The sequence below is a fragment of the Bubalus kerabau genome, chromosome 4, assembly GCF_029407905.1.
Source record: "Bubalus kerabau isolate K-KA32 ecotype Philippines breed swamp buffalo chromosome 4, PCC_UOA_SB_1v2, whole genome shotgun sequence".
Taxonomy (NCBI): domain Eukaryota; kingdom Metazoa; phylum Chordata; class Mammalia; order Artiodactyla; family Bovidae; genus Bubalus; species Bubalus kerabau.
In genome coordinates, this window is record NC_073627.1 from 110,993,016 (window position 1) to 111,020,854 (window position 27,839).

General features: G+C 41.7%; 1 protein-coding gene across 7 annotated transcripts in view; it reads right to left on the minus strand.

Moving 5' to 3' along the window:
* Window positions 1-27,839, minus strand: part of APBA1 (amyloid beta precursor protein binding family A member 1) — a 238,069-nt gene that overhangs the window by 33,291 nt on the left and 176,939 nt on the right. For all 7 annotated transcript variants that reach the window (XM_055578271.1, XM_055578274.1, XM_055578270.1 and 4 more), the window contains 3 exons: window positions 12,630-12,725; window positions 8,159-8,198; window positions 4,555-4,700 (listed from right to left, as the gene is read on the minus strand). In XM_055578271.1, the coding sequence (XP_055434246.1) occupies window positions 4,555-4,700; window positions 8,159-8,198; window positions 12,630-12,725 (282 nt within the window). The remainder of the gene's footprint in view (window positions 1-4,554; window positions 4,701-8,158; window positions 8,199-12,629; window positions 12,726-27,839) is intronic.

The window sequence follows — 27,839 nt, forward strand, 5'->3', positions numbered from 1 at the left end:
TCTAGGCAAGAATACTGGAGTGGGTTGCCATTCACTTCTCCAGGCAATCTTCCTGACCCAGGGATCGAACCTGGGTCTCCTGCAATTGCAGGCATATTCTTTACTATCTAAGCCACTAGGGAAGCCAATAAATTGTCAATAATGCTATCAAAAGTTGCAGCATGGGCTTCCTGTGCAGTGATGGGTAATGAAGGGCAGGGCCAGCGCTGACCCTGTCTACTATTCAGGACATAGCAGAGCCTGGGCAAGTTCGTGAGATGAGCATCAGCCCTGGAGGAGGGCGGGGGAAGCGGGGGTAGAAGGATGTGAAGTACCACCCCTGCTCCGTGTGACCTCCATGACCTCTGTGGTTGCTGCTTTCTCCTCCCTCAGGCTTCCAGGCAGTGTCTCACCTCACAAGGGCTCCCCACACTCCTGTGGCCTTTTGATCCAGACACCCCTCTCTCCTCCTCCGGCACCCCCTTGTACATTTGCTGGCTTAATTCACTTCTCATGTGTGCTGCTGAACTTGAGGGTAAGGATCTCACCTTATAAATCACTATTTTTCCTCCCTCCCAGGACCCTGCAGAGCCTTGCACACATAAATGCTCAACAAATATTCTTCCCTTGATGAAGAGAGTTAAGGACTCTTGCTTCTCGTTCCACACTGCCATACAAAGCCCAGGATGAAGCCTGGGGATATGTGAGAGAGAAGACACGTAAAGGGAACAGTTGCTTGAGAAGGGAGTTGATTCTGACCAATGGAAACTTGACAGAACCAAATCTGGCAAGTCCTAAGCTATTTCAACTCACTCGAAGTCCCCAGCTCTGATTTCAGTGGTGATGAAATGCCTGTGGCTCTACCTGAAAACAGCCTCAGGGGTTCTAGGAGCTGGCAGCACCTGAATGACGTGATGGCACCATCAGGGTCCCTGTCACCACTGGCTTGTCCACGGTTCTAGGGGCACTAGCATCGTGGTGGGTATTCTAGAGGCTGCATTTCCATGGAGTCAGACCAGTTCAAACCAGTTCAAGCTAGTTTGGCTGGTTCAAACTAGCTGTGAATGACTTAAACTAGACAAGAGTGGTTTCAGGGATCAAACAAGCTCACTCCTTTTAAATCTTGACAAAACAGATGCAAACAGGTTATGACTGGTTTGAACCAAGTTAGCCTTGCACTGACTTGGTTCAGATTAGCCAGAGTAGATCTGATTAAATGCTTTCTTTTAGGTGAAGCAAGCCAGTTCAGCTGACTGTGGCTCAGATCATGAACTCCTTATGGCCAAATTCAGACTTAAATTGAAGAAAGTAGGGAAAACCTCTAGACCATTCATGTATGACCTAAAACAAATCCCTTACGATTATACAGTGGAAGTGACAAGTAGATTCAAGGGATTAGATCTGATAGAGTGCCTGAAAAACTATGGACAGAGGTTTGTAACATTGTACAGGAGGTGGTGATCAAAATCATCCCCAAGGAAAAGAAATGCAAAAGGCAAAATGGTTGTCTGAGGAGGTCTTACAAATGGCTGAGTGAAGAAGAGAAGTGAAAGGCAAAGGAGAAAAGGAAAGATATCCATCTGAATGCAGAGTTCCAAAGAATAGAAAGGAGAGATAAGAAAGCCTTCCTCAGTGATCAGTGTAAAGAAATAGAGGAAAACAATAGAATGGGAAAGACCAGAGATCTCTTCAAGAAAATTAGAGATACCAAGGGAACATTTCATGCAAAGATGGGCACAATAAACAGAAATGGTATGGACCTAACAGAAGCAGAAGATATTAAGAAGAGGTGGCAAAAATACACAGAAGAACTATACAAAAAAGATCTTCATGACCCAGATAATCACGATGGTGTGATCATTCACCTAGAGCCAGACATCCTGGAGTGTGAAGTCAAGTGGGCCTTAGGAAGCATCATTATGAAGAAAGCTAGTGCTATGGAGAACAGTGTGGAGATTCCTTAAAAAACTGGAAATAGAACTGCCTTATGATCCAGCAATCCCACTGCTGGGCATACACACTGAGGAAACCAAAAGGGAAAGAGACACGTGTACCCCAATGTTCATCGCAGCACTGTTTATAATAGCCAGGACATGGAAGCAACCTAGATGTCCATCAGCAGATGAATGGATGAGAAAGCTATGGTACATATACACAATGGAGTATTACTCAGCCATTAAAAAGAATACATTTGAATCAGTTCTAATGAGGTGGATGAAACTGGAGCCTATTATACAGAGTGAAGTAAGCCAGAAAGAAAAACACCAATACAGTATACTAACGCATATATATGGAATTTAGAAAGATGGTAACAATAACCCTGTGTACAAGACAGCAAAAGAGACACTGATGTATAGAACAGTCTTATGGACTCTGTGGGAGAGGGAGAGGGTGGGAAGATTTGGGAGAATGGCATTGAAACATGTAAAATATCATGTATGAAATGAGTTGCCAGTCCAGGTTCGATGCACGATACTGGATGCTTGGGGCTGGTGCACTGGGACGACCCAGAGGGATGGTATGGGGAGGGAGGAGGGAGGAGGGTTCAGGATGGGGAACACATGTATACCTGTGGCGGATTCATTTTGATATTTGGCAAAACTAATACAATTATGTAAAGTTTAAAAATAAAATTAAAATAAAAAAAGAAAGAAAAAGAAAAAAAAAGAAAGCTAGTGGAGGTGATGGAATTCCAGCTAAGCTATTTCAAGTCCTAAAAGATGATGCTGTGAAAGTGCAGGACTCAATATGCCAACAAATTGGGAAAACTCAGCAGTGGCCACAGGACTGGAAAAGGTCAGTTTTCATTCTAATCCCAAAGAAAGGCAATGCTGAAGAATGTTCAAACTACCACACAATTACACTCATCTCACACACTAGCAAAGTAATGCTCAAAATTCTCCAAGCCAGGTTTTAACAGTACATATACTGAGAACTTGCAGATGTTTAAGCTGGATTTAGAAAAGGCAGAACAAGAGATCAAATTGTCAACATCCACTGGATCATAGAAAAAGCAAGAGAATTCTAGAAAAGCATCTACTTTCTGCTTTATTGATTATATCAAAGCCTTTGACTGTGTAGATCACAACAAACTGTAGAAAATTCTGAAAGAGATGGGACTACCAGACCACCTGACCTGCTTCCTGAAAAATCTGTATGCACTTCAAGAAGGAACAGTTAGAACCAGACATGGAACAATGGACTGGTTCAAAATTGGGAAAGGAGTACGTCAAGGCTGTATATCATCACCCTGCTTATTTAACTTACACGCAGAGTACATCAAGCAAAATGTTCGGCTGGATGAAACACAAGCTGGAATCAAAATTGCTGGGAGAAATATCAATAACCTCATATATGCAAATGATACCACCCTTCTGGCAGAAAGCGAAGAAGAACTAAAAAGCCTCTTGGTGAAAGTGAAAGAGGAGATTGAAAAAAGTTGGCTTAAAACTCAACATTCAAAATACGAAGATCATGGCATCTGGTCCCATCACTTCACAGCAAAGAGATGGGGAAACAGTGGAAAGGGTGATAGACTTTATTTTCTTGAGCTCCAAAATCACTGCAGGTGGTGACTGCAGACATGAAATTAAAAGACGCTTGCTCCTTGGAAGAAAAGCTATGACCAATCTAGACAGCATACTAAAAAGCAGAGACATTACTTTGCCGACAAAGGTCCATCTAGTCAAAGCTATGGTTTTTCCAGTAGTCATGTATGGATGAGAATTGGACCAGAAAGAAAGCTGAGTGCTGAAGAATTGATGCTTTTGAACTGTGGTATTGGAGAAGGCTCTTGAGAGTCTCTTGGACTGCAAGGAGATCAAACCAGTCAATCCTAAAGGAAATCAATCCTAAATATTCATTAGAAGGACTGAAGCTGAAGCTCCAATACTTTGGTCACCTGATGTGAAGAACTGACTCACTGGTAAAGACCCTGATGCTTGGAAAGACTGAAGGCAGGAGAAGAAGGGGATGACAGAGGATGAGATGATTGGATGGCATCACTGACTCAATGGACATGAGTTTGAGCAAGCTCTGGGAGTTGGTGATGGACAGGGAGGCCTGGTGTGTTGCAGTCCATGGGGTTGCAAAAAGTTGGACACGACTGAATGACTGAACTGAAGCCAGTTCAATCTAGCTTGAACAGGATTGACAGGTTCAAAAGCAATGACACCTAGTTTGAACCACACTGTAGCATGAATGTTCAAGGCACTGATCTCTGTCAGCAGAAATGCAGTGATTCAGGGCTCACATATTGGAAAGATAATATTTAAAATGCTGTCCTTCCTCATCTTTCCACCTTTCCAAAGCTTATCATTGTATGTACTTCTTCCTCAAGGCTGACCATTAAGAACAATCAAATTATATAGCATTTATGCATCAAGACTCCAACAGACTTTGCAAATCTTTTTTCTGTTGAGAACTTTGGCAGGTACAGGTATAAGCCCTGACTGTCATGTCACCTCAGTCCTCTCCGCTAAACTTGGGACATGTGGTGCGGGGTGACCACTATTGATGGCTCAGCTGCCCACACTGGCCCACCACCCCCCCTCGGAGCACAGGGCACCCCCTCACCTTGATCCTGCTTACTGCTTCCTGGGCCTGCATCATTCGCACGTTTTTGGAGGGAGTTTTGTCTGAGAGCAGCTGGGTGGAGCCAAGGTAATTAGCAGCAAAAATGATTCCATCAATCAAGTCCTCGGGGTCACAAGGTCCAGGAACTGTAACACACAGATCGTGGTGGTGAGTGAGGCCACGTGTGCCCCCATCATGCCCCCTCCCCTCTGCCACACGCCTCCAACACAGGTGGTCCGCTCCCGACACCCCTGAGCAGGTGCATCTACCTGAGAGTCTAAGGCATCTCTCTGATCTCCCTTCACTATGCCCTCATTTTCAAACAGAAGGGCAAATTCTTCCTTAGAGGAATCTACTTCACCCAGACCATTTACTATGAGAAACAACATGAATATTTATTTAAACATAAAATATAAAATTCATTGCTAAATGATGCTGTTTTTTGGGACAAGGAACACTATACCATCACGTCTGGCTCTCCTGGGTCTAGTCAGCTTCTGTCACACAGTGGGTATCAAATAAATGTTTGCTGGACAAATGGTTAGATGAGCAGAAGGCCATCTTGTTAGACAGCCTCATCACACAGTAGTCTCTTTGCTTGCCACTGATTCATATCACCTACCCCCTCCATTTTATCCATAATGGGGGAAATAAATATTATAAATCAGAAAAATGAATATTTGCTGCAGAATGTCTGGATTCCCCAAAGAGCCTCTAACCTGAAGTCTGCAAGAGAGGTAACATGACCCCCGAGTTGTGGTCTCGTGCTAATAACCTTGTTGACTTACCCGCTATAACGTGCCCGGCCTGCATCCACATACATACCAATTCCAAGGAAACTTGGAATTTTCTGTTCTCATTCACCAGCCTTTCAAATCAAACCTTTAATTTTAAATATTTAAAATGGAGGCATCTGACTCTAACCATTGCTGTTGTTTAGTTGCTCAGTTGTATCTGACTCTTTTGCGATCCCCATGGACTGTAGTCCATCAGGCTCCTGTGACTATGGGATTTCCCAGGCAAGAATACCGGAGTGGACTGCCATATCCTTCTCCAGGGGATCTTTCTGATCCAGGGACAGAACCCATGTCTCCTGCATTGGCAGGCAGGGTCTTTACCACTGAGTCACCTGGGAAGTTTGATTCTAATCATGATCACCTATAAACCCCACTGGAAATTAAAACGTGTTGGGACTAATACATAACTTTACAACAGATGTGATAAGAAAGGCATTTTAATTCTGCAGTGAAAACATATGTATTTTCTTTGGCTTGAATGCCATATTTGGAAAGACTAAAATATACTTTTTAACCCACTGTTAAAAACTCAGGCTCTTAAATTAGACAACTTGAAATGGAAACAATTTGCTTTTTCCTCTTGAAGAGCTAATCTAGAATGATTTTTATTTTTATCCTTACACATCAAGCTCATCTCGAGTTTAAACAGCTGGTTCCCACGATAAGCTACTTCTCAGGGTACAGACAACGTAATCTATTTGTTTTCCTAAAACCACGGTGCTGGTGGAAAAAAAGAAATTAACTGTTTTAGGAAAGGTCTTCACAAAGCATCTGTGTAGAAGTTAAATCAGGAAACCCGTTAAGTTTTCTGATTCTCAATCTTTCTGAGAAAGGTTTCTGGACAAACACTGAGGGACACAGCCAAACCTGCCTCTACCACATGCCAGTCATTTGTGTGCTTCTTGAAAGACACACGCTTCCTACCCTGAAGGTTTTACAGATACGAGCAGAATTCAGGTTATTTACAATGTATAACTTTAGTTATATAGCAGGGAAGCACTGTCAAAGTAAAATAATACATGGACAAGCTTGGATCTATACTATATCTTGTAAAAAGTAAAATATCATCATAAATCCCAGTGATGGATTTATAATGTTACATAAATGTAATCATTTTTGACAACCAAGAGAAAAAAAGACCTCATCCGGAATAGCAACTTTTAAAAGATTTCCATTTATTTTGTGAAAATAATGAATGTTAAAAGAAAAAAAAAATGAAACATCTTTTTTCTCTTCGGGATTTCTTTTCTCTTTGGGATTTTCACTATCATATAATTCATAGGTGGGTTTAGCTCTCTTTACTGAAAAGGGTCCCTTTTCAACCACAGTTAAGTATGAATATGCAGATGTGTTTAAGAGTAATTCAGGTGATACTTAAGCAACTACATAAATGTCAAGAAGCTGAGAGAGAGAAATATTGGACCTAAACAAATACATATTTGAGATATGATTTTATGTCAATTATTTTCTGGGGCAATTGACTAGAATCAAATGTCACTGTATTACACTCACAAAAAATAATCCTAATTTCATTTTACACTTAGTGCTAGTGTAACTTTTTTAAAGTTAAAAAAATTAAAGTTATATTTCTCCTAAGTCAAAGAATTGCAGACTTTTCTTTTCAGCGATGCCTTTGTGTTGCTCTATGGGTGAACAAGCACACACATTATATCTTCACATTCATGTTGATGCTGAGCTTGGAAATCTTTAAGAAGAATAGTTTCTAAATTCCTGAAAACTCCCCCAAGTGCTCTTCTGGAGTTCTGGGTCTTTGCAAAAACAATGCATATAATTTCCAGGTTACTCAAGAAAGAAACAACCTTGTCCTGGGCTTCAGGCCAAAGGGTTTAGAGGAAGGTTTATGAATTCAGGTAATTTATTCTTGGGCAGTGGAACATACATAGAACCTAAAGGTCAGACACAATGTCTGGGTATCCTATGGCCCCCAGAAATACCTCCTTCAAGGATATGATAATGCCCCTGCTCCCTCAAATCATCTGCCATCCTCCCTGGTAGAGGATCAGTAGTCGTACCATCTGTGTGGTCCAACCTCAAGTTGCGGTGCCTAGTCTGCACTGAGTTCTGGCCCCACCAGACCTGTTGATGGAGTACACTTGGGCAGTGAATAACCTGCACAACCACGTGTGGCTGTCCTGCATAGATTATCAATTCCATGGAGAATGGTGAAGTTAAGACTGCCGGTTCCCAGCCTGTCTCTGCAACTCTCACTGCAGGATCTTGGGAAGGCTGCTCACCCTCGCTCTATGCCTTAGTTCTCATGCTTAACATGGGGATAATGATAAAATCCACTTCACAAGATCAATGTGAGGATTCAATTAGTTATCAGTACCTGGCAGAGTAAGAGAGCTTGATAAGTGTTACTATTATTAGCTCACCGAAGCAAGAGACAGGAATTACTGGGAATTTTTTTTTTTTTAAACTTCCCCCTTCGTTATACACTGTTTCTAATTGAATGGTTCCTGATGAATGCAAGAGGTATACTGGATTGGAGATGAGGAGACATGGGTTTTTGAATCCAATTTGGCCAGTTCTAAGGTAGGCAAAACCCCCCAGCACCCCTCAGCCTCACCGTCTCCTGGACAGAATCAGCAAGGGCAGGGAGGAAGGTCTTTGAGAGGTTCATGGCTATTGCTGTTTTAGTCTAAGATTCTAAGACTGAAGACTGAATAAGTGACTCTGTGGCCTTTCTTTCCCACTAGTATCTTACAGCCCAGTTCTTCCAATACCCAAAATGCTAAAAGATTCATGAATGACTCAGTGTTTAGTATTTCCTTGTCAGCTCTTACCTTCAACGTAGGTTGGGAATGAAGCCAAGCTTTTTCTTGACTGTAAATAAGACAAAAAGTTTCAAAAAGGGCAAAACATCATTAAAAATGCATTAACACAACCATCCATGCAAAATGAAAAATAAATACATCACCAATGGCAGATATTAACCAGATGTCAACCATTTTTGGCTATAGAAAATGAAGTGTGAATAAATATGTGCATTTATTATTAAAAGCTACCTGAAGCCCAGAACCATCCATTCATATTTTAGATAATCTAAAAACCCTACATTCCACAATCAGAGAAATGTTTGTTATCTTAAAAAATAATCCATGGACCAAAATTCATAATCAGCAGTAACAATAAAAGGCTCAATTTATATTTGTAAGAATCTAGGTGTGTGAGAAACTTGATTAGTAAAGGCACCAATAATATGATTATATGTTAAAATTAAGAATTCCCTTTGAGAATTTTATTCCACTTTAGGTCTTTGCAGGGCAAATTTTATTTGTACTTTAGGTCTGATCTCTCACTGTGCTAAAAATGGTTGCTAGGGTTTTTTTTATCTCTTCATCTCTTACTGGTATATTTTGGTTTAACATGTAAACCTGTGGCGGATTCATTTTGATATTTGGCAAATCTAATACAGTTATGTAAAGTTTAAAAATAAAATAAAATTAAAAAAAAAAAAAATAAAAATTCTATTACATAAGTCATTATTATGTGTTACCAAGTATTATATATTATTCTTAAAATAAGAGCCCAATAAACAAAGAAGTTTAAGAAGCAGTTTAAAAATCTGTCACAATAATGATCTATGTAATGGAATTTTTTATATTAAGGAAAACCCCATAGCAAAGGTTAGTCTCCCAACAGCATCCTTGAAGTGGATATAATCAGTTAGAAAGTTTATAGAACCTGACTGGATGACAGTTTAAATGCCAGCTCTCAGAGGACCAACACTTAACCCTTGGTCCCTTTCACAAGCAAATGTCCCAGAGATAACTCTCAGTGGAGTAAGAGTCAGAAATTCATTTCTACTTCAACCAGTAACAGAATTTGCAGCTGACAGTCTGGGGCAGGATGATGTGAGCATTGTAGGAGAGTCGAGAGCTAGTGTAGAAGAGTCCCTAAAATGGGCAAAATCAGAGTCTGCATGGCCAAGGGTTATCTTCAGAAAGCCTAAGGATTTTTACTGCTAAGAATCTACCAGGTGTTAGGTGATGATTTCAGAACAAGACCATCTAGTAAAACATAGCTGCTCAGTAGGGTGACTTGAATTGATGGAATACTCTGGGGTGCCTAGTGGACTGACAGAGGGAAGGGCCCTGGGTGATGGCTGGGATATCATGGGGAACAACTTCACATGGCAGCACTTGATATAGTTTATACAGTGCTCTTCATTTGGAAGATGGGAATGGTAAAGGGATGATAAATTAAATTTGCATAATATTAAAAAAAAAACCAGTAGTGTTAACTGTTATGTGAAAAACTGGAGGGAGTAAAAGAAACAATTTTAAGACTTTAAACTCAACCCAGGACAAGGACAAGAATTCAACATTATTCACACAATACACAATGCAGGGTAATCTCAGTAAACGTGCTGGAGATGTGCTCACTGGGATGAAAAAGCTCCGCAGACCAAAGGCGGGTTTCTGGTTTCAGAAAAGAATCACCTTTAGGGACACTAAGGACACAAGTTCACCAGGAATGAAAAGTCACTGGCTGCTAAAGCATTTACAGAAAAATGTACACCTAGTGAACGCCAAGATTATGTGGACAGGAGAAAAAGGGAACTCCAATTTCAAAAATGCTTTACGTTAATTTTACTTTCTATTTACTCAAACGAGAAGACAGGCCCAGTTGAGTGCCTGCTGGCTTAAACTCTGTTGCTTTAAAGAAAAAAAAATGTATAATTTCATGGTATGCAGATGAAAGCTAGCTTCTTCACAAGGGCCTAAGACTTTTAGATTATTATTCCCCAACCATTTCCCTCTCCTTGCCCTCAGCATTTAGGGGCAATAAGGGCTTTACTTCATCTAATCAAAATGGTTTAACTTCCAGGTACAACTAAGAAGCCAATTTATATTTTCTTGGACTATTCGGATACTTTTCTGAATGCTAATCTCAAGGACAGTGCTCAGATTTGAGCAGAAGCTACAAAAGAATCGCATTAGTCTACAGCTCTAAAAGCTGCCATTTCCTTTAGAGTCACAATGCAGGGCATTTGGTTCATTTGTGTATTCTCTATTCATGGGCTCATGACTGGCTTTCTTTAGTCTCTAGGGTAGTAAACTTTTTTTTTAAGAGTTTTGTGAAATGAAAGAATCTCTAATTATTGCACACAAAGAGGATTTTCATCATTATTTCTAAAGATATGCAGAAACATGTGCCAAGTCCTGTAGGAACTGGGAAACTAACAAATTTGCCTTGCTTATTATATCTGATGAATAATCAAATGCTGAATATTCAGATGTCTGATGAGCCCTTTGTTTTCTCACATGTGGACAGAAATGAACATTAGTTGATCCTTAACATTCAAGAATTAACAGAGACACATTCAAGAAGATAAAGGCCAAATCTTTGGGATGTTTAAGAGGTCACACAAACCATGTGTAGAGCCTGGAGGCCTGAATATTGAAATAATAACACACAAGCTACCTGTCCATACAGTGTATGTCCTGCAAGTACTCTTTACCCCAGGGACAACAGATCGTGATGTTAAGAGCCTGGGCTCTCCAGAACTCTGGATTTTAAACCTGGCCCTACCACTTGTGACATCTGGGATGTAAGGTAAGTTACTTAACCTCTCAGCTTCCTCCATTAATAAATGAAGACAATAATTCCTACCTCATAGAAGTCATTTAATGCTTAAATGAGATACTATGTAATTTGCCTGGCCTGGTGCCTGAATGCTATAAATGCTCAAGAAATGGTAACTCTCATTACTGTTATCATCACTGTGGCTTTTCTTCTTGCCATTTGTGCTCACCTATTCATGTGCTATGAATAAAATATAAGGGGTGCAGGGCCAGAAGAAACCGTAACCCCATTACTCCTGTTCCCAAGGCCTGATCAAGACCAGAGAAGGACAAAGCATATTTCAAATCTAAATTCTAATATTGGTGTCATTTCTGAGACTGTCTCCCTGTGTTTGTTTGCTTTAATATGAATAGATTAATAAAAAATACTTCTCCCCTGCATGAATATTTAATGGCAAACGGATGTGTATTCAATGATACATCAAGGGTAAATTTTAACTAAGACTCCTTTTTAGAAGTGATCGCCACTCAGGTTAAAATGGAGATCACTTTCTCCACTGAATTTAACTTTCTTTATCAGCAAAAGGAAGGAAAATTAGACAATCATTCATTATGTGGTTTATCTCTTTCATGAATATCCCCAGTGCTGATTAGACATTATCTATATTTAGAGCGAGCTGAGCCCACGCATAAGATGATCGTGCAGGTCAGTATTGACCTGATGCTAGTTCATACACAGGTGGGAGGAGCAGTTAGCCAGGAGAAAAAGGAAAATGGGTGCTGAAGAAGGCAATGTTTCCCCCTCAGGGAAAAACACCTGCCCTTTTCTAGCCTCAGAAACCTTAGTAGGAGCCAGCAGCATCTTCTCTCTTAAATATTCTCCGCCAGAGCAGAGCATGGCCTCCATCAGTAGGGTGACCATATGATTGGCTGTTCAAAGAGATACTTCACAGTTGCACTTCCCAGCAGCCCCTAGCCACACATAGTTATTTAATTAAAATGCAATAAAATGAAAAATTCAGTTTCTCAGTGCCACTGGCCACATCTCCAGGGCTAGCAAGGCACACACGGCTAGTGTGTGTCTACCAAACATGACAGTCCAGAAGCAGAACATTCCCAGCATCACAGGGAGTCCTCTTGGATAGCACTGCTTTAGAGTGAGAAGGGGTGCTCACCGGGTGTACTGCTTGGACGATAAGTATGAACAAGAACCACCCCAGATAAACAGGACAAGCAGTCGCCCTGTTGTCAAAAAGCTATTTTACTTGGGCCTGAAATAAATGAGTATTTAAGAAACCAGCCCACTTCCCAAACCACATAGCAACTGTAATGCCATGGCATCGAGGCTCATAACCTCACTGCTCAACAGTTAATGATGTTTCACATTCAAGAGTATTTTCTGCAATCAAGGAAATGTTCTGTAAACTCTGCTTCCAGTACAATAGCCACTAGTCACATGAGGCTACTGAGCACCTGAAATGTGGCTAGTGTGCTCGAGGAAGTGACTTTTTCATCTTATTTATAAATTAAAATAGACACCAGTGGCTAGTGGCTATCGAACGGGACGGCACAGCTTTAATCACTGAATTCCGTGCTGGAGAGATGAGGATTGTTCTCCCTACAGTAATCTGGGTCAGCAACTCTATGGGAGGCTGGGTAAAGCATAAACCAGAATTAGAATAAAACATAATGGACTGATGGCTTTTGAAACAAAATGGTATCCTACCTCTTTATTTGTGGAGGCTTCCGCGGGGTCACCAGGATGAAGGGGTGTGCTCAAAGACTCTGCACCCAGGGGTGAGGAACTGCCCGGAGATGGGGACTGGAAAACAGACAGCAAAGCAAAACACAGTGAGAAGTGCACAGGGAAGGACGGGGTGAACCACCTGGCCTTAGGGACCTGGGGAGAGAGGAGAAAGCTGCACATGACTGAAGAACATTTCAGCAGTGAGAAAACTTCCTGGAACGGAGCTGCCAACGGTACCTAGAAGGCTTGGATTTGTCAAGCTTTCTTTAAATTCCTGCCCTGTTTTCAGAGGCCCTTACAGTTCCCCTTCTCCATCATCCACCACCTCAGGCCAAGTGTTGAAACACAGCAAAAGCTGACGACCGAACTTAAAGCACAGATGAATAAAGCTAATAGTGATACTCAAGTGGCTTCTGTTTTTAAAACATTTTTATTACTGAAGGATACAAAGACTTTGGATGCTAAATGTCTTAAAAAATCACCTGCCTAAGATGACCTAAATGAAAAAGTAAAAATTAAAGCATAAATTTTTAAAGAGGCAGCTGGGACTGGTTTTGATGAATGGAAACTGAACCAGTTGTAAAATATTTTGTCTGATTTAATCCAGTAGCCATGGAAAACAGAGATATTTCAGCATCCAAACAACATTACCTTGGTGACTCTTAGAAGAGTTAAACTCTTTGTTAAGCAATATGTTTAAAGATAAGGCTTATCACTTAAAATGAACAAACTACAATAAAAGATACAACATGGCTAAATCTCAAGAATATTAAGAAAAGGTTAAAGGCACAGAGAACCAAAACCACAGTTTGATTCCTTCAAAAACAAGGAAAATGAAATAATTTATTAAATAAGGAGAAGGAAGAAGGGTATAGACTTGAGGAAGAGAAGAAAGGAGCCTTCAAAATTACTGGCAATTTTCCATTTGTCAAATTAGGTGATGAGAACACTGTTTTATTTGTTATAATAAACAGCTTTTTAAAAGTCTATTTTTAATTGGAGGATAATTGCTTTACAGCGTTATTGTTTCTTCCATAGCACAACATGAATCAGCCCTAAGTATACATACGTTCCCCTCCCTCTTGAACCTTCCCCCTCCCACCCCACACCCCATCCCACCCCTCTAGGTTGTCACAGAGCACCAGGTTGAGCTCCCTGTGTTACACAGCAACTTCCCAGTAGCTATCTATTTTACTTATGGTAATGGATATGCTCCAATGCTACTTTCTCAATTTGTCCCACCCTCTCCTTTCTCCACTTAAAAAAACACTTTTAAATACTCATTGATGTACTTAATAATAAAAGAGAAAGAAAAAAAAAAAGACTTAGAAAAGGTTTGGAAAGCAGGGTTTCCATCAGGCATGTTACTGCCCCCAGGTGATGGGCTCAGGCTCCCTGTGCGGGCCCTGCTTGAATGGATCTAAAGCTCCAGGCCAGTGAAGGTGCTTAAAACTCTCCTCAGCTGATCCCTGAAGATTTCTGTATGCTCCCAAAATCTGGGGGATGAAGAAAATCTTCAGGTGAGCCACAGGGATGCTTAAGAATTCTGTAGCCATGGTCCTCTGAGAGCAAGAACATACCGCTTCACAGCTTGTTTGATGGAAGGCATAAAACCTAGTCCAGGTAAAGATCTATTCTCTGAGGAAATATAGGGCTATGAGTGAGGAGAGGTACATGCTGGGCAAAGAAAGCAAAATCACGAGCAGTAGCTTGAGCCTGCTCCTGATCTCTACAGACCAAGCCCCAGGGGAAGTGGGGGTACAGAGACATCAGGAATGTTTCTCTGCTTGGGGAAGGTGAATGTTCCATGGAGTGTGGTGCAGAGGAGGGGAGGGGGCATGTTCATACATGGCAGGGGGGTCAGCAAGCACTGGGTGAAATCATAAAAACAATAAATTCTTTCCAAAAAGTCTCAGTTACAGGAAATACCCAATGAACTGAAGGATGATGTGGTGAGACGTAGAGTTACGCGCACAGACATGGTGCTGTCTCGACCTGCTGCTGCGAGGCCTGGATGTGTTTCCTATGAGCTGATGTACCTGATTCTGAGCAGAGAGGAGGACCAGCGAGCCTCTTCATCACTCACGTGCAGAAATCAGCTGCTCCATAGTTAAGCCAAGAGGATACACATCAGGGTGACGTGAGGTACTAAGTACCTGAGCCCCTCAGTCTCTGGATGCAAGAAAGGTACCGTGTGTGCCTCTGAAAAGAACACACAGAACTTTTCATTTGGCACCCCCAGAGAGGTGGTGGGGACTTGCTGAGTTAGCTCTATGTCTGGCCTACTCAAAATTAATGGAGTAAAGTTTTCATGAGAATTTAATGCCTTTAAATTTTCCTAGTTTTTCAAATATGAAGCACTTCTTAGATATTTATGTCTATTTTTCCCCAAGTAATTTTCTCTGTCACAAAGATTTTAAAGGTCTAATCCCTGGGGAAGCTAGCACAGCTGCTTTTTCTTTAATTGCTTGGTTTGAGGGCCAATGTATCACTTTCATTAAAAAAAAAATGCTCCCAAAGTATCCCATAGTGCCTATTTCTCTAATTAGTTTCTGTTGCAAAGCTTCTAAAAATGGAGGTTTTGCAGTGCTGTGAGCACCAGCTCATCTCTGGATGATGTGAGAAGACAGGTTATCTGCAGATCAGGCTGGGGTACAGGAGAGGCAGGTCAGACCCCACAATAAGGCTTGGTGACCAACGCCAGTCACGCACCACGGGACCCCTGGGAAGAGGTAGACATGTGACTCTGGTGCGCATGTCTCGCCGAGGCTCTCACCGGATCCACACCAGGCCTGATTAGAAGCCACTTTCCGTCCCTAGCCTTCCACATGCACATGAGGTCCCTTGAGCTTCCTTCTGTTTGCACATGCAATTACTGACCTCCACCTAGAGCCTTCTCCCTTGTTCTCACCTTCGAAAGCACTCATCTTGTTGAAGCCTTCTCAGACTCTGTTTAAGCTACTATTCTCCCTTGATGACACGTCCCAGGTGTTGTAATTATCTGTTTCTGTGTGTGCCTCCCCTTTCCCAAGAACTCTTTAGCAAAGCTCTTGTCTTCATCTTGGTGATCCAAGTGCCTCGCCTTGGGCACTTGTGGACAGTAGGGATTCACTCACTAAATGTTTACTGAATAAATGATGTCAATGTGGTTTTCAGCCTTACCATGTTTTCCAAGTTGTGCCAAAAGCAGTCAACAACTACTTTCTTGTATTATTTTTAGAGGTCAGTGATAAGCCTCTTTCTGTTATGGGACCCCTACACTGCTACATCTGCATTTTGAACTGGAAAACTAGAGAAATGGCTTTGCTGTGAAGACTCTGACCTTAGCTCCAGCAAAGTTCCTTTAAAGCACAAAACTGTCCCCAAGGGATTACCCTACCTGGAAGCCTACTACCCACTATACCACTGCTGACAAAGTCAAGATGCAAAAACACCTTCAGAGCAGACACAGACTCCATGGAGCCCAAACAAAGATGTTAATGTCAATTCATCTCAAATGTCTGCTTTAAAAGTCCTTTGCCCCTCACCCCAACTTCTGCCTCTTCATATGCTGAAGAGCGGAGAGAAAACCAGATATTGGAAAATAGTTTTTACTTTCAAAGAATGTATTGGAGGCAAAATTTCGCAAAAGTAAAAACTATCATTACGTATTTCTGTCTGGAGTCTCACGCTTTCTGGGTTACTGGATGGATATTCAATTTCAGGCAAATGAGACCAAGGGTGGGAAGCAAAGGTGGGCTTGGAGATTCACAAAGGCAAGTGCCACATCGGGTCTCTAGGAAGGCAATGTTCAAATGACTCGACAACTCCCTGCTCTGGAATTACAGGAGGTCTCCTTAAGCTCAACCATTTGTTTTCTGTAGATTATGTTCTAGCTGATTCACCATAGCTCTGGGGTGGTAAAAGCAGAGCTCCCAGTCTTCAGACTTAGGCTCTTTAATGCCAGGAGAGATAGATAATCCTGTCCTTAGGTCCAAGGATGCAACAGCATCTGGAGGGAAAGCCAATCAGTCATTTTCATTCACTGGACATCTCCTAGGGGCACATAAACTGTTGATGGTTGGGGGTGAGACAGACAAACAGTTCATGGCACTTTCAGGCTATGCTTGTAGGGGTGAAAAGCAGTGCATGATTAATTATTACTTATTTATTCCTCCAGTAGATATTTTAGTGTCTCCTTGTGTTCCTAGCACTGGACCCAGAAACAGAGAGGCAAGAGATGTTGTGGTTGTTCCATCCACCCCTTTCCAGGAGAAGGAAATGTATGAAGTCAGCGCCATGGCAGGTGGCGGAGACACGCATTCATACACGGAGACACAGAGTTGGGAGGGCCCACTTCTGCAGGAGGGAAGGAGTGTGTACCAGCAGCGCTACTGCACTGGGAAGGCAGTGCTTCAGCTGAGCCCTGAAAACTGGATGGTCTTCATGCAGCAGGATGGGATTGGGAAGAGGTTGAAGGTACTAGAAACAGAGGCAGGGAGGGAAGCACAGCTCTGCAGGGAGGGGAGAAATAGGCTGAACAGCAGGGCTGGGACCAGTCACTGGAGCCCCACTTGGTGACAGACTGTGCCTACTCTCTGCCCAGAGGCTATTTTCTTTATAAGTCACTGGCCTGTTGTCCTCATTGGAGAAGCACAGTCTGGGCACTTTAATAACTATTTCCTGAATTGAACTGGAAGATTTAAAGGACTGAGGGGTTGAGTTACCACTTTGGTCTTCCCTTTCCTCTAATCCTCTTTCATCCTTGGATATCTGCAAAAAGAACACATTATCACCCAGAAAAGCTGACGGAATGACACTGAGAACACCCCAAGGCTATGGGTAAAGAACCCCTGGCTCTCTCCAAATGGACAGTGCTGTTTTCAGAAAAGCCTAAGGACTGAGGCAGCGCTGAGAGCAAGGCTGTGATGTGGAGAGGTGTATGGGGATGGTGAGAGACTTCTGGAGGAATTCTAGTCAAAAGACAAAAAAGTGAGCTTGACCTGGGTCATTCACTCACTTATCTAATGTGGAAGTGCTGATAAGTGTCTGGAGAAGCGCAGTTCCCTGCCTGTACCCAAGGAGCTCCCGGTCTGGCAGGGCAGACAGACCTATGAACACATGCAAGATGTCCTCTGTAAGGAATGTCACCGAGTCCCTGAGAAAGCAAGTCACCTTAACATAAAAACCACCACTGAGGAGCCAACTACTTGCAGGGTTAGTGTCTGTCTTCACAGTCTTCCCTCTCAAACACTAGCGTCTGTCTGGTCCACATCTTTGTCAGCTGATCTCTGTTGACTGCTGGGACCATCTGGTGTTTCCAGACAAAACCAAACCAGAACAAAACAGCAACTGCATTGCAGGGCAGAAGTGCAAATACTGCAAAAATAAAGAAAAAGCAGAATCTCAAAACTGAAGGTGGTAAAACTGGAGAACTGCTCAAACCCACTATGAGCCATCAAAAAGTTGGTAGAGTTACACCAGTTAACAATTAAAAAGAGAAAAATGGAAGGATAATGATGTTCAGTTCAGTTCAGTCACTCAGTTGTGTCCGACTCTTTGTGACCCCAAGGACTGTAGCATGCCAGGCCTCCCTGTCCATTGCCAATAATGATGTTAGAGGTGCTTCAAAAAAAACCATGACTGGAACATCCGATAATAGAGCCCTTGGGAAAACAGTCTTTAAATATTTTTGCTGAAATGGTCCTTTCTCTGATTGAAAGGACTGTTTCTGATCATGCTGCAAGAGTCATGTGTGAATTGAAGGCAGTTGTTCTAGTGTATGATTCAATGACTTTTTTCTGAGAAAAATTATGACTCTTTAAGTCAATACTTCTTCTCTTAGCTCATACAACTCAATAACAAAAACAAACAACCCAGTAAAAAAAAGAGTGGGCAGAAGAACTAAGTAGACATTTCTCAAAAAAATTCATATAAATGGCCAATAAGCACATGAAAAGATGCTCATTACCACGAATTATTAGAGAAATGAAAATAAAACTATACTGAGGTATCACCTCACACTAAGAACAATGCTGGAGAGGGTGTGGTGAAAAGGAAAGCCTCCCATACTGTTGTTGGGAGTGTAAATAGGTGCAGTCACCATGGAAAACAGTATGGAGGTTCCGTAAAAACTAAAAATAGAGTATGATCCAGCAATCCCACTCTGGGCATACATCCAAACAAAACTATATTTAAAAAGATTAAGTGTATCCCTATGTTCAGAGAGGATGAGATGTTTGGATGGCATCACTGACTTGATGGACATGAGTTTGAGCAAGCTCCAGGAGTTGGTGATGGACAGGGAAGCTTGGCGTGCTGCAGTCCATGGGGTCACAAAGAATTGGACATGGCTGAGTGACTGAACTGAACTGACCCGTATGTTCAGAGCAGCACTATTCACAGTAGCCATGACATGGAAACAACCTAAATGTCCATCAGCAAAAGGATGGATAAAGAAGATGTAGTACATATAGCCAATGGAATTCTACTCTGCCACAAATAGGAATGAAATAATGCCATCTGCAGTAACATGGATGGACTGAGACCATACTGAGAGAAGTCAGAAAGAGAAAGACAAATACTATTTGGAATCTAAAATATGACATAAATGAACTTATCCGTGAAACAGAGACAGACTCACAGACAGAGAGAACAGACTTATGGTTGCCAAGATGGAGGGAGGAAGAAGGAGGGAGGGACAGATTGGGAGTCTGGGGTTAGCAGAAGCCAACTATTACATATTATATATAGGGTAGATAAACAACAAGGTCCTACCGGGGACAGGGAACTACATTCAATATCCTGTAATAAGCCATAATGGAGAACAATATGAAAAATAACATATATATGTATAACAATCACTTTTCAGCATAGCAGAAATTAACACAACATTGTAAATCAACTATACTTCAATGAGATAAATTGAAAAAATACTTCTCTAAGAGTTCATACATAGATGAAGTTATAATTGACATGTTGTTGATCAAAAAATAAACTAAGCTTATGTTTATAATTTTTAGTACTGTTTTTCAAGGTAAAGTGAAGTGAAGTGAAGTCACTCAGTTGTGTCCGACTCTTTGTGACCCTGTGGACTGTAACCTACCAGGCTCCTCTGTCCAAGGGATTCTCTAGGCAAGAATACTGGAGTGGGTTGTTTCAAGGTAAAGTTCTAATCAAATCCCTTTCTCCCCATACTTACTTTGAAATCTTGGCATTTGTTGGAAGTGAATTAATTTTAAGTAGACCTTTGAGGGTACACTGACACAAGGATCCTTTGGGACACTCCCACTGTCTCCCCTGGTTGGTTAAAATATGACATGACAGCAGACATGAGCAGGTGGGAGGAAAGACCATCTGGATCAGAGAACGCTTCCAGTGGAGAAGACACAAGTCTTCTGTGCCACAGAGCCCAGGACTTGGAAGGCCCTGAGAAAGGCTCCTGGTTGGTGGGAAGTTTAAAAAAAAAAAAAAAAAGTCAATGAATTCCTAAGACACTGGTCAAGTTTTCAAAGCTACCATGTTCTGGCTTTCCAATATTAGAGTCCATTTTCAAAAGCATAGGTGATTATAGGGAACACAAGTTACATTTCTCCTTTGAAAATACTGACGTTTTAATTTTCTCTTGTGGCAGAACAAGTAAGATTGCAACTCAGGTTTCAGGATACTGAAAGGGCTAAGCGCTCAAACAGCAGCATCTGGCAGACCTGCACTGTATGTGAGTCCTGGCTTCACCACTCACCGCGAGGTTCCCATCCTCTCTGACTCTTTTGAGAATGACATGAGGGTTGGGAATGACATGAGGATTAATCGGTAACAATGCACACAGAATCAGCTCAGTGCCTGGGCATGCACAAAGCACTTAACCAATATTTGAGAATCTTTTAAGATTACAATAATAACAAAAATTACTTTGCCCTTATGGGAGAGTGTTCACAAGGACAATGCATACCCATGGGGATATTTTCTTCATCTCATCTTGCTTCCTTCCTTATTAACATTTTATTCATGAATAAAATTAAAAAGCACACAGAAGGCTCTATAAAAATCATACGACAAAGATTTTAAATTACTTTATAAGCCCCAAGACTCTCACTGGTATAATGGCAAGAATAGCTCATTATTGGCTATGGCTAGGGGGTACACACCATGACTGTATGAAGTTTCTGGCATGTTCACTATCTCCCATTCAAGACAGCATGTTGGAATATGAAGATTGAGGATGATGCTATTATGGTGATTGATTTACAAAAGAGAACCGCGCTCATGTTCGTTGTTCTAGGGTTAAATGACGACAGCTCACATATGACCATGACATACTCCACTGTTCAGGACACCTGGTAAAAGATCCCAGCTGGCTCCAGCCAAGTCTGATGAATCCCAATACACAAAGATCCATTTCTTCAAAGGGAACTCAGTGACAAAAATTTCACTGCAACCAAGGGCAGGAGAAATAATTCTTTAAAATTACAGTTTCACCAAGCCTATGAATTATTTAGCAACTTCAACTGTATGGAGAAACTCACAGAGCTTGAAAATAAGGGTTTTTTTTTTTTTTTTTAAAGTTACAGCTGACATATAACATGTAACCCAAACACTAAGAACTCATGAACATTCTTCACCGGTGTTATGGTTAATGTCCCTCTCAAACATATATATATATATTAAAACCCCAACCTGTCCCCCTTCCTGCAGCAGAATGAAATGAGGAGGTGGGGCCTCTGGGAGGTGATTAGTCATGAGGATGGAGCCCTTGTGAACAGGATTAGTGCCCTTATAAGAGGCACAAGATAACTTGGTTCCTCTTCACCTTCCACCCCAACACAGCAAGAAGATGGCAATCTACAAACCAGGAAGAGAACACTCACCAGAAGCTGACCATCCTTGTACCCTCATCTCAGACCTCCTAGGCTCCAAAACTGTGAGAAATAAATTCCTGTTGCTTAAGCCACCAGGTCTATGCTATCTTGTTACATCAGGCCAAACTGAGTAAGACATTGAGACCTCTCATGAAGCACCTATTTACTCTCATTATTTTAAATACAATTTTAACAAGCTATGTGCAGAGTACATCATGAGAAACGCTGGACTGGAAGAAACACAAGCTAGAATCAAGATTGCCGGGAGAAATATCAATAACCTCAGATATGCAGATGACACCACCCTTATGGCAGAAAGTGAAGAGGAACTAAAAAGCCTCTTGATGAAAGTGAAAGTGGAGAGTGAAAAAGTTGGCTTAAAGCTCAACATTCAGAAAATGAAGATCGTGGCATCTGGTCCCATCACTTCATGGGAAATAGATGGGGAAACAGTGGAAACAGTGTCAGACTTTATTTTTTTGGGCTAAAAATCACTGCAGATGGTGACTGCAGCCATGAAATCAAAAGACGCCTACTCCTTGGAAGGAAAGTTATGACCAACCTAGATAGCATATTCAAAAGCAGAGACATTACTTTGCCAAAAAGGTCTGTCTAGTCAAGGCTATGGTTTTTCCTGTGGTCATGTATGGATGTGAGAGTTGGACTGTGAAGAAAGCTGAGCGCCGAAGAATTGATGCTTTTGAACTGTGGTGTTGGAGAAGACTCTTGAGAGTCCCTTGGACTGCAAGGAGATCCAACCAGTCCATTCTGCAGGAGATCAGCCCTGGGATTTCTTTGGAAGGACTGATGCTAAAGTGAAACTCCAATACTTTGGCCACTTCATGAGAAGAGTTGACTCATTGGAAAAGACTCTGATGCTGGGAGGGATTGGGGGCAGGAGGAGAAGGGGATGATAGAGGATGAGATGGCTGGATGGCATCACTGACTCAATGGACGTAGGTCTGAGTGAACTCCGGGAGTTGGTGATGGACAGGGAGGCCTGGTGTGCTGCAATTCATGGGGTCGCAAAGAGTCGGACATGACTGAGCGACTGAACTGAACTGAACTGAGGAATTCATTCCTCAATTCAAAAACTTTAGTGGTTCCTTTTTGCTTAAAGAATAAATCCTAGACTCTTTTACCTTGGCACTTAAGGCATCCAAGGTTTGGCCTTAATTTTTTTTTACCATTTTCCACCCTTCCAGTTCTTATTGTCTGTGATCAAGCCACTGAACTCCTTTCTGTTCCCTGTGAGTTTCTGCTGTGAACCTTTGTTTATGCTCTTGTATGAACTCCACATGTTCAGAACCCTGCAAAGGCCCACTTCAAATACTAGTTCTTTCATGAAGTCTTTCCAGTTCTCTTAGGCAAAATGAATCCCTCTCCTATGAGAATTTCTTGTATTTTATCTGTGACATTCTTATGGTGCATTACTTTCTCCATTATATTTCATAAAATTATAATACTATTAGATAATAGTTACAGTATTTAATAATCACTTTGAAGGCAGAATTTATGATTAACTTACATTTTCTTCAAGTGCTTAATCAGGATTCCCCATAAAAAATACAAAAGGAGTTCCAGAAAAGTGTTAAATATATGGAAGGATGCATGGGCACCAATTCTTTAATATCAGAGGAAAAAGGAAACACAAAAAAGAAAAAGGTTTACATACAAAGTATGTTCTGGACACATGCAGCATTGCACTCATGTGCTCATATGGAAGTTTGTGGGTACATGTAGCTCAGGGTTCTTGTCACTATTTTTATTTTATTGATTTATAGTGTTGTGCTAATTTCTGCTGTACAGCAGTGATTTAGTTATACATATATATACATTCTTTTTCATGTTCTTTTTCATTACAGTTTATCACAGAATATTGAATATACAGGGATTCCCTGGTGGCTTAGATAGTAAAGAATCTGCCTGCAATACAGGAGACCCAGAAAAGGTCAGTTTTCATTCCAATCCCAAAGAAGTGCAATGCCCAAGAATGCTCAAACTACCGCACAGTTGTGCTCATTTCACATGCCAGCAAGGTGATTAATGCTCAAAATCCTTCAAGCTAGGCTCCAGCAGTATTTGAACTAAGAAATTCCAGATGTACTAGATGGATTTAGAAAAGGTAAAGGAACCAGAGATCAAATTGCCAACATCCATTGGATCATAGATAAAACAAGGGAATACCAGAAAAACATCTGCTTCATATACTACACTACAGCCTTTGACTGTGTGGATCGCAACAAACTGTGGAAAACTCTTAAAGAGATGGGAGTACCAGACCATCTTATCTGCCTCCTGAGAAACCTATATGCAGGTCAAGAAGCAACAGTTAGAACTGGACATGGAACAACGGACTAGTTCAAAACCGGGAAAGGAGTACGTCAAGGCTGTATATTGTCACGCTGCTTATTTAACATGTATGCAGAGTACATCATGTGAAACGCCAGGCTGGATGACTCTAAGCTGGAATCATGGTTGCTGGGAAAAATATCAACAATCTCAGATATGCAGATGATACCACTCTAATGGCAGAAAGTAAAGAGGAAATAAAGAGCCTCCTGAAGAGGGTGAAAGAGGAAAGTAGAAAACCTGGCTTAAAACTCAATATTCAGAAAACTAAGATCATGGCACCTGGTCCCTTCACTTCACTGCAAATAGGAAAGTGGAAGCAGTGACAGATTTCATTTTTGTTTTTGATCAGTCACGCAGTCATATCCAACTTTTTGTGACCCCCATGGACTGCAGCATGCCAGGCTTCCCTATCCTTCACTATTTCCCAGAGTTCGCTAAAACTTGTGTCCACTGAGTCAATGATTTCATCCAACCATCTCATTCTTTGTCACCCCTTTCTCCTCCTGCCCTCAATCTTTCCCAGCACCAGGGTCTTTTCCAATGAGTCGGCTCTTTGCATCAGGTGGCCAAAGTATTGGAGCTTCAGCATCAGTTCTCCCAATGAATATTCAGGGTAGATTTCCTGTAGGATTGACTGATTTGATCTCCTTGCTGTCCAAGGGACTCTGAAGTCTTCTCTTTCAGCACCACAGTTCGAAGCATCGATTCTTTGGCACGCAGGCTTCTTTATGGTCCAACTCTATTTTAATTTTCTTGGTCTCCAAAATCACTGTGGATGGTGACTGCAGCCATGAAGTTAAAATACACTTGCTCCTTGGAAGGAAAGCTATGACAAACTTAAGTGTATTAAAAAGAAGAAACATCACTTTGCTGACAAAGTTCCATATAGTCAAAGCTATGGTTTTTCCAGTCACATGTGGATGTGAGAAGTGAAGTGTTAGTTGCTCAGTCATGTCCAACTCTTTGTGACCCCATGGACTGTAGTCTGCCAGGTTCCTCTGTCCATGTAATTTTCCAGGGAAGAATACTGGAGTGGGTTGACATTTCCCCTTCCAGGGGATCTTCCTGACCCAGAGATTGAACCTGCGTCTCTTACGTCTCCTGTATTAGCAGGTGGGGTCTTTACCAATAGAGCCACAATGGTTTTTTCAGTAGTCACGTATGGATGTGAGAGTTGGACCATAAAGAAGGCTGAGTGCCGAAGAATGCATATGGACTTTCAAAGGCAGGGGATTATCTAGGGCAGGTCACAGTATACGCTCCAGTCTTTCTGAGAAACTTCCACTTTGGGGGTGGGGTGGGGTGTGGGGGGTGACTTCTGTATCTCTGGTGTTCTCAGATAGCTTTTTCAGTATGTATATCAGTTCAACCAGTGTTATCCTTTTCCTCAAGTAAATGCACACTGTTTTCCTCACTGATATAAAGCGTTTTAAATTAACCTATTCTATGTTACGATTATTAAAAAAAATACCAAATATATGATTAGTTTTTTCTTGCTCCTAGATATGTTTGTGCTTCTGAAAATCAAAACTGCTGAAGAAACCCATAATTATTCACTTTCCATTCAAACTGTACTATCAATGCACATTTGTACTTCCTTAATGTGGTGAAGCAGGAAAGTTAGCATAGGCATTGTAGGGGCATAATTATGTCATTAAAATGATAATAGCCTGGGCCTAATGAAGTGTTTTATATACACATTTATAATGGATTCAATTAATACCAACGGAACATTTTGAGATATCTGTCAGAATATTCTAAGCATTTCCATTTTCTTTTCCCACAGGGAAAATGCTCACATTCCCAGTCCCAAGTCTGCTAAACCCTTGGCAAGACTGCTAGTGTGAGGATCCAGTCCATCTAGCAGCTCGGAGAAAGCCTTGCACTGCGGCGATCTCCTAGGTACAGGCTACTTTCCTCTTCAGGGGACCACACAGATCACTCAGTTTTATCACTACCTGAAGGGCTCTACGCTTCTGAAACCATGGTCTCAAAGGAAAAAAATCGACTAATTAATTATTAACTAAAGTCATTCTTGAAACATTTGATAACTTATCATCTGATAAAACTGATCTATAAACCAATGTTATCTTTCCCCCTTTGAAATAGCCTTACTGTATTTACTTGAAATGCTACAACTTATGACGGACTCATTTACGAGGAGGCCTCCATCATGTTCATTTTCCATCTAGGTCCATATTCCTGATGGTCCTCCTGCACAAGCATCCTCAGGCCATACTGAACGTGAGCTCGGTGAGAGGAAAACCAAAGTGGCTTTTAGTGTGTATTAAGAGATGCAGCTAAGAGCAAACCATTTAATGTAATAACACGTTATCTACTAAAAACAGCAATAGCTACTGTTTGTTGACAGCTTACTATGTGCCAGGTACTATACAGGGTTCGCTTTGCCCATCAGCCCATTTATTAGCAAATCAGTTCCTAACGCGCAAGGCACTAATCTCCATTCATTTTCATTAGCATTATGGACGCAAAAGACACAGCAAAGAGCCTGGAATTAGAGGCTACAGTGCCTAAATGAACTCATTTATCAGAACGCTGCAAATAACAATGTGACACTGATGGGGAGGAAGCTAAGTGCAATCTTTCTAAGTGGTCAGCCTTTTCTTTTTTCAGGCCGTCTTGGACTTACCAGCAACAGGCAAACCTGATTACATCTCTTCCCATCCTATTTCAGCTCTGTTCACTTACTCCTACTGTCAAGGGAAATGCAGAAAATGCACAATCTGAAAGACTAGAAGAAAACCAAGAGCAAAGCAGCAAACATAGCTGTGAAGCTAAGGATCCACCTACCTCATCTTCGTGACACTCAAATTGGTACATCCAGAAATTCTCCATCTTTATGGGTGCTTTCTGGGTAGCAGGGCCAGCTCTTGAGCATCCACTTGTGAGCAGAGGCTAACTCCCGATCCCAGTGTGTGTCTGGTGGGTTGTTTCCAGTGGTGTTAGATGGCCAAGTCAATAATGTGACTTGTAACAGGAGCTGTGACCAACTCCCAGGTGTCTGACCCAGCTGCATTAACCCCTCAGTGCCCGATGGTCCCGGCAGTCGTGCGTCACTGCTGGAGCATCACCACCTGGTGTTTCTCAGGAGGGGCTGGCCTCCCTCTTCTGACAGTAACGCCTACTATTTCTGGGGGAAAATAAACTCCGTTCTGAGGTGCTACCAGAAACTTTCACACGCTCTAAACTCTGCTATGTTTATAGAACCTGTGAAAACAGCATCCAGTTCATATGGGAGGAAGGGGCGGGAGTTGGGGAAAAGAGGCTCACTCAGAGCCAGTGTCAGAACAGACCTGGGCATGTGGCCAGCCAGAGGCTGGGGGCACAGGATGCTGAGAGTGGACCCTCCCCACCTCTTCACATTTCCTCAACACCCTTCGCACTGAAATCTGAATAAGTGGAAATGGCAAGTCAGATACACAAACACAAAAAGAAGCTGCCCCCATGGTCAACATGGTTCGATACACACCAACAAGAATACACAGAAGAATCACACAAAAAAAGGTCTTAATGACCTGGATAACCATGATGGTGTGCTCACTCATGTACAGCCAGATATCCTGGAGTGTGAAGTCAAGTGGGCCTTAGGAAGCATTGCTACAAACAAAGCTGGTGGAGGTGATAGAATCCCAGCTGAGCTATTTCAAATCCTAAAATAATGATGCTGTTAAAGTTCTGCACTCAATATGCCAGCAAATTTGGAATACTCAGCAGCAGCCACAAAACTGGAAAAGGTCAGTTTACATTTCAATCCCAAAGAAGGGCAATGCCAAAGAATGTTCAAACTACTGCACAAATGCACTCATTTCACATGCTAGTAAGGTCATGCTCAAAATCCTCCAAGCTAGGCTTCAATAGTATGTGAACTAAGAACTTTCAGATGTAAAAGCTGGATTTAGAAATGGTGGAGAAACCAGAGATCAAATTGCCAACATCCGTTGGATCATAGAAAAAGTAAGAGAATTCCAGAAAAATA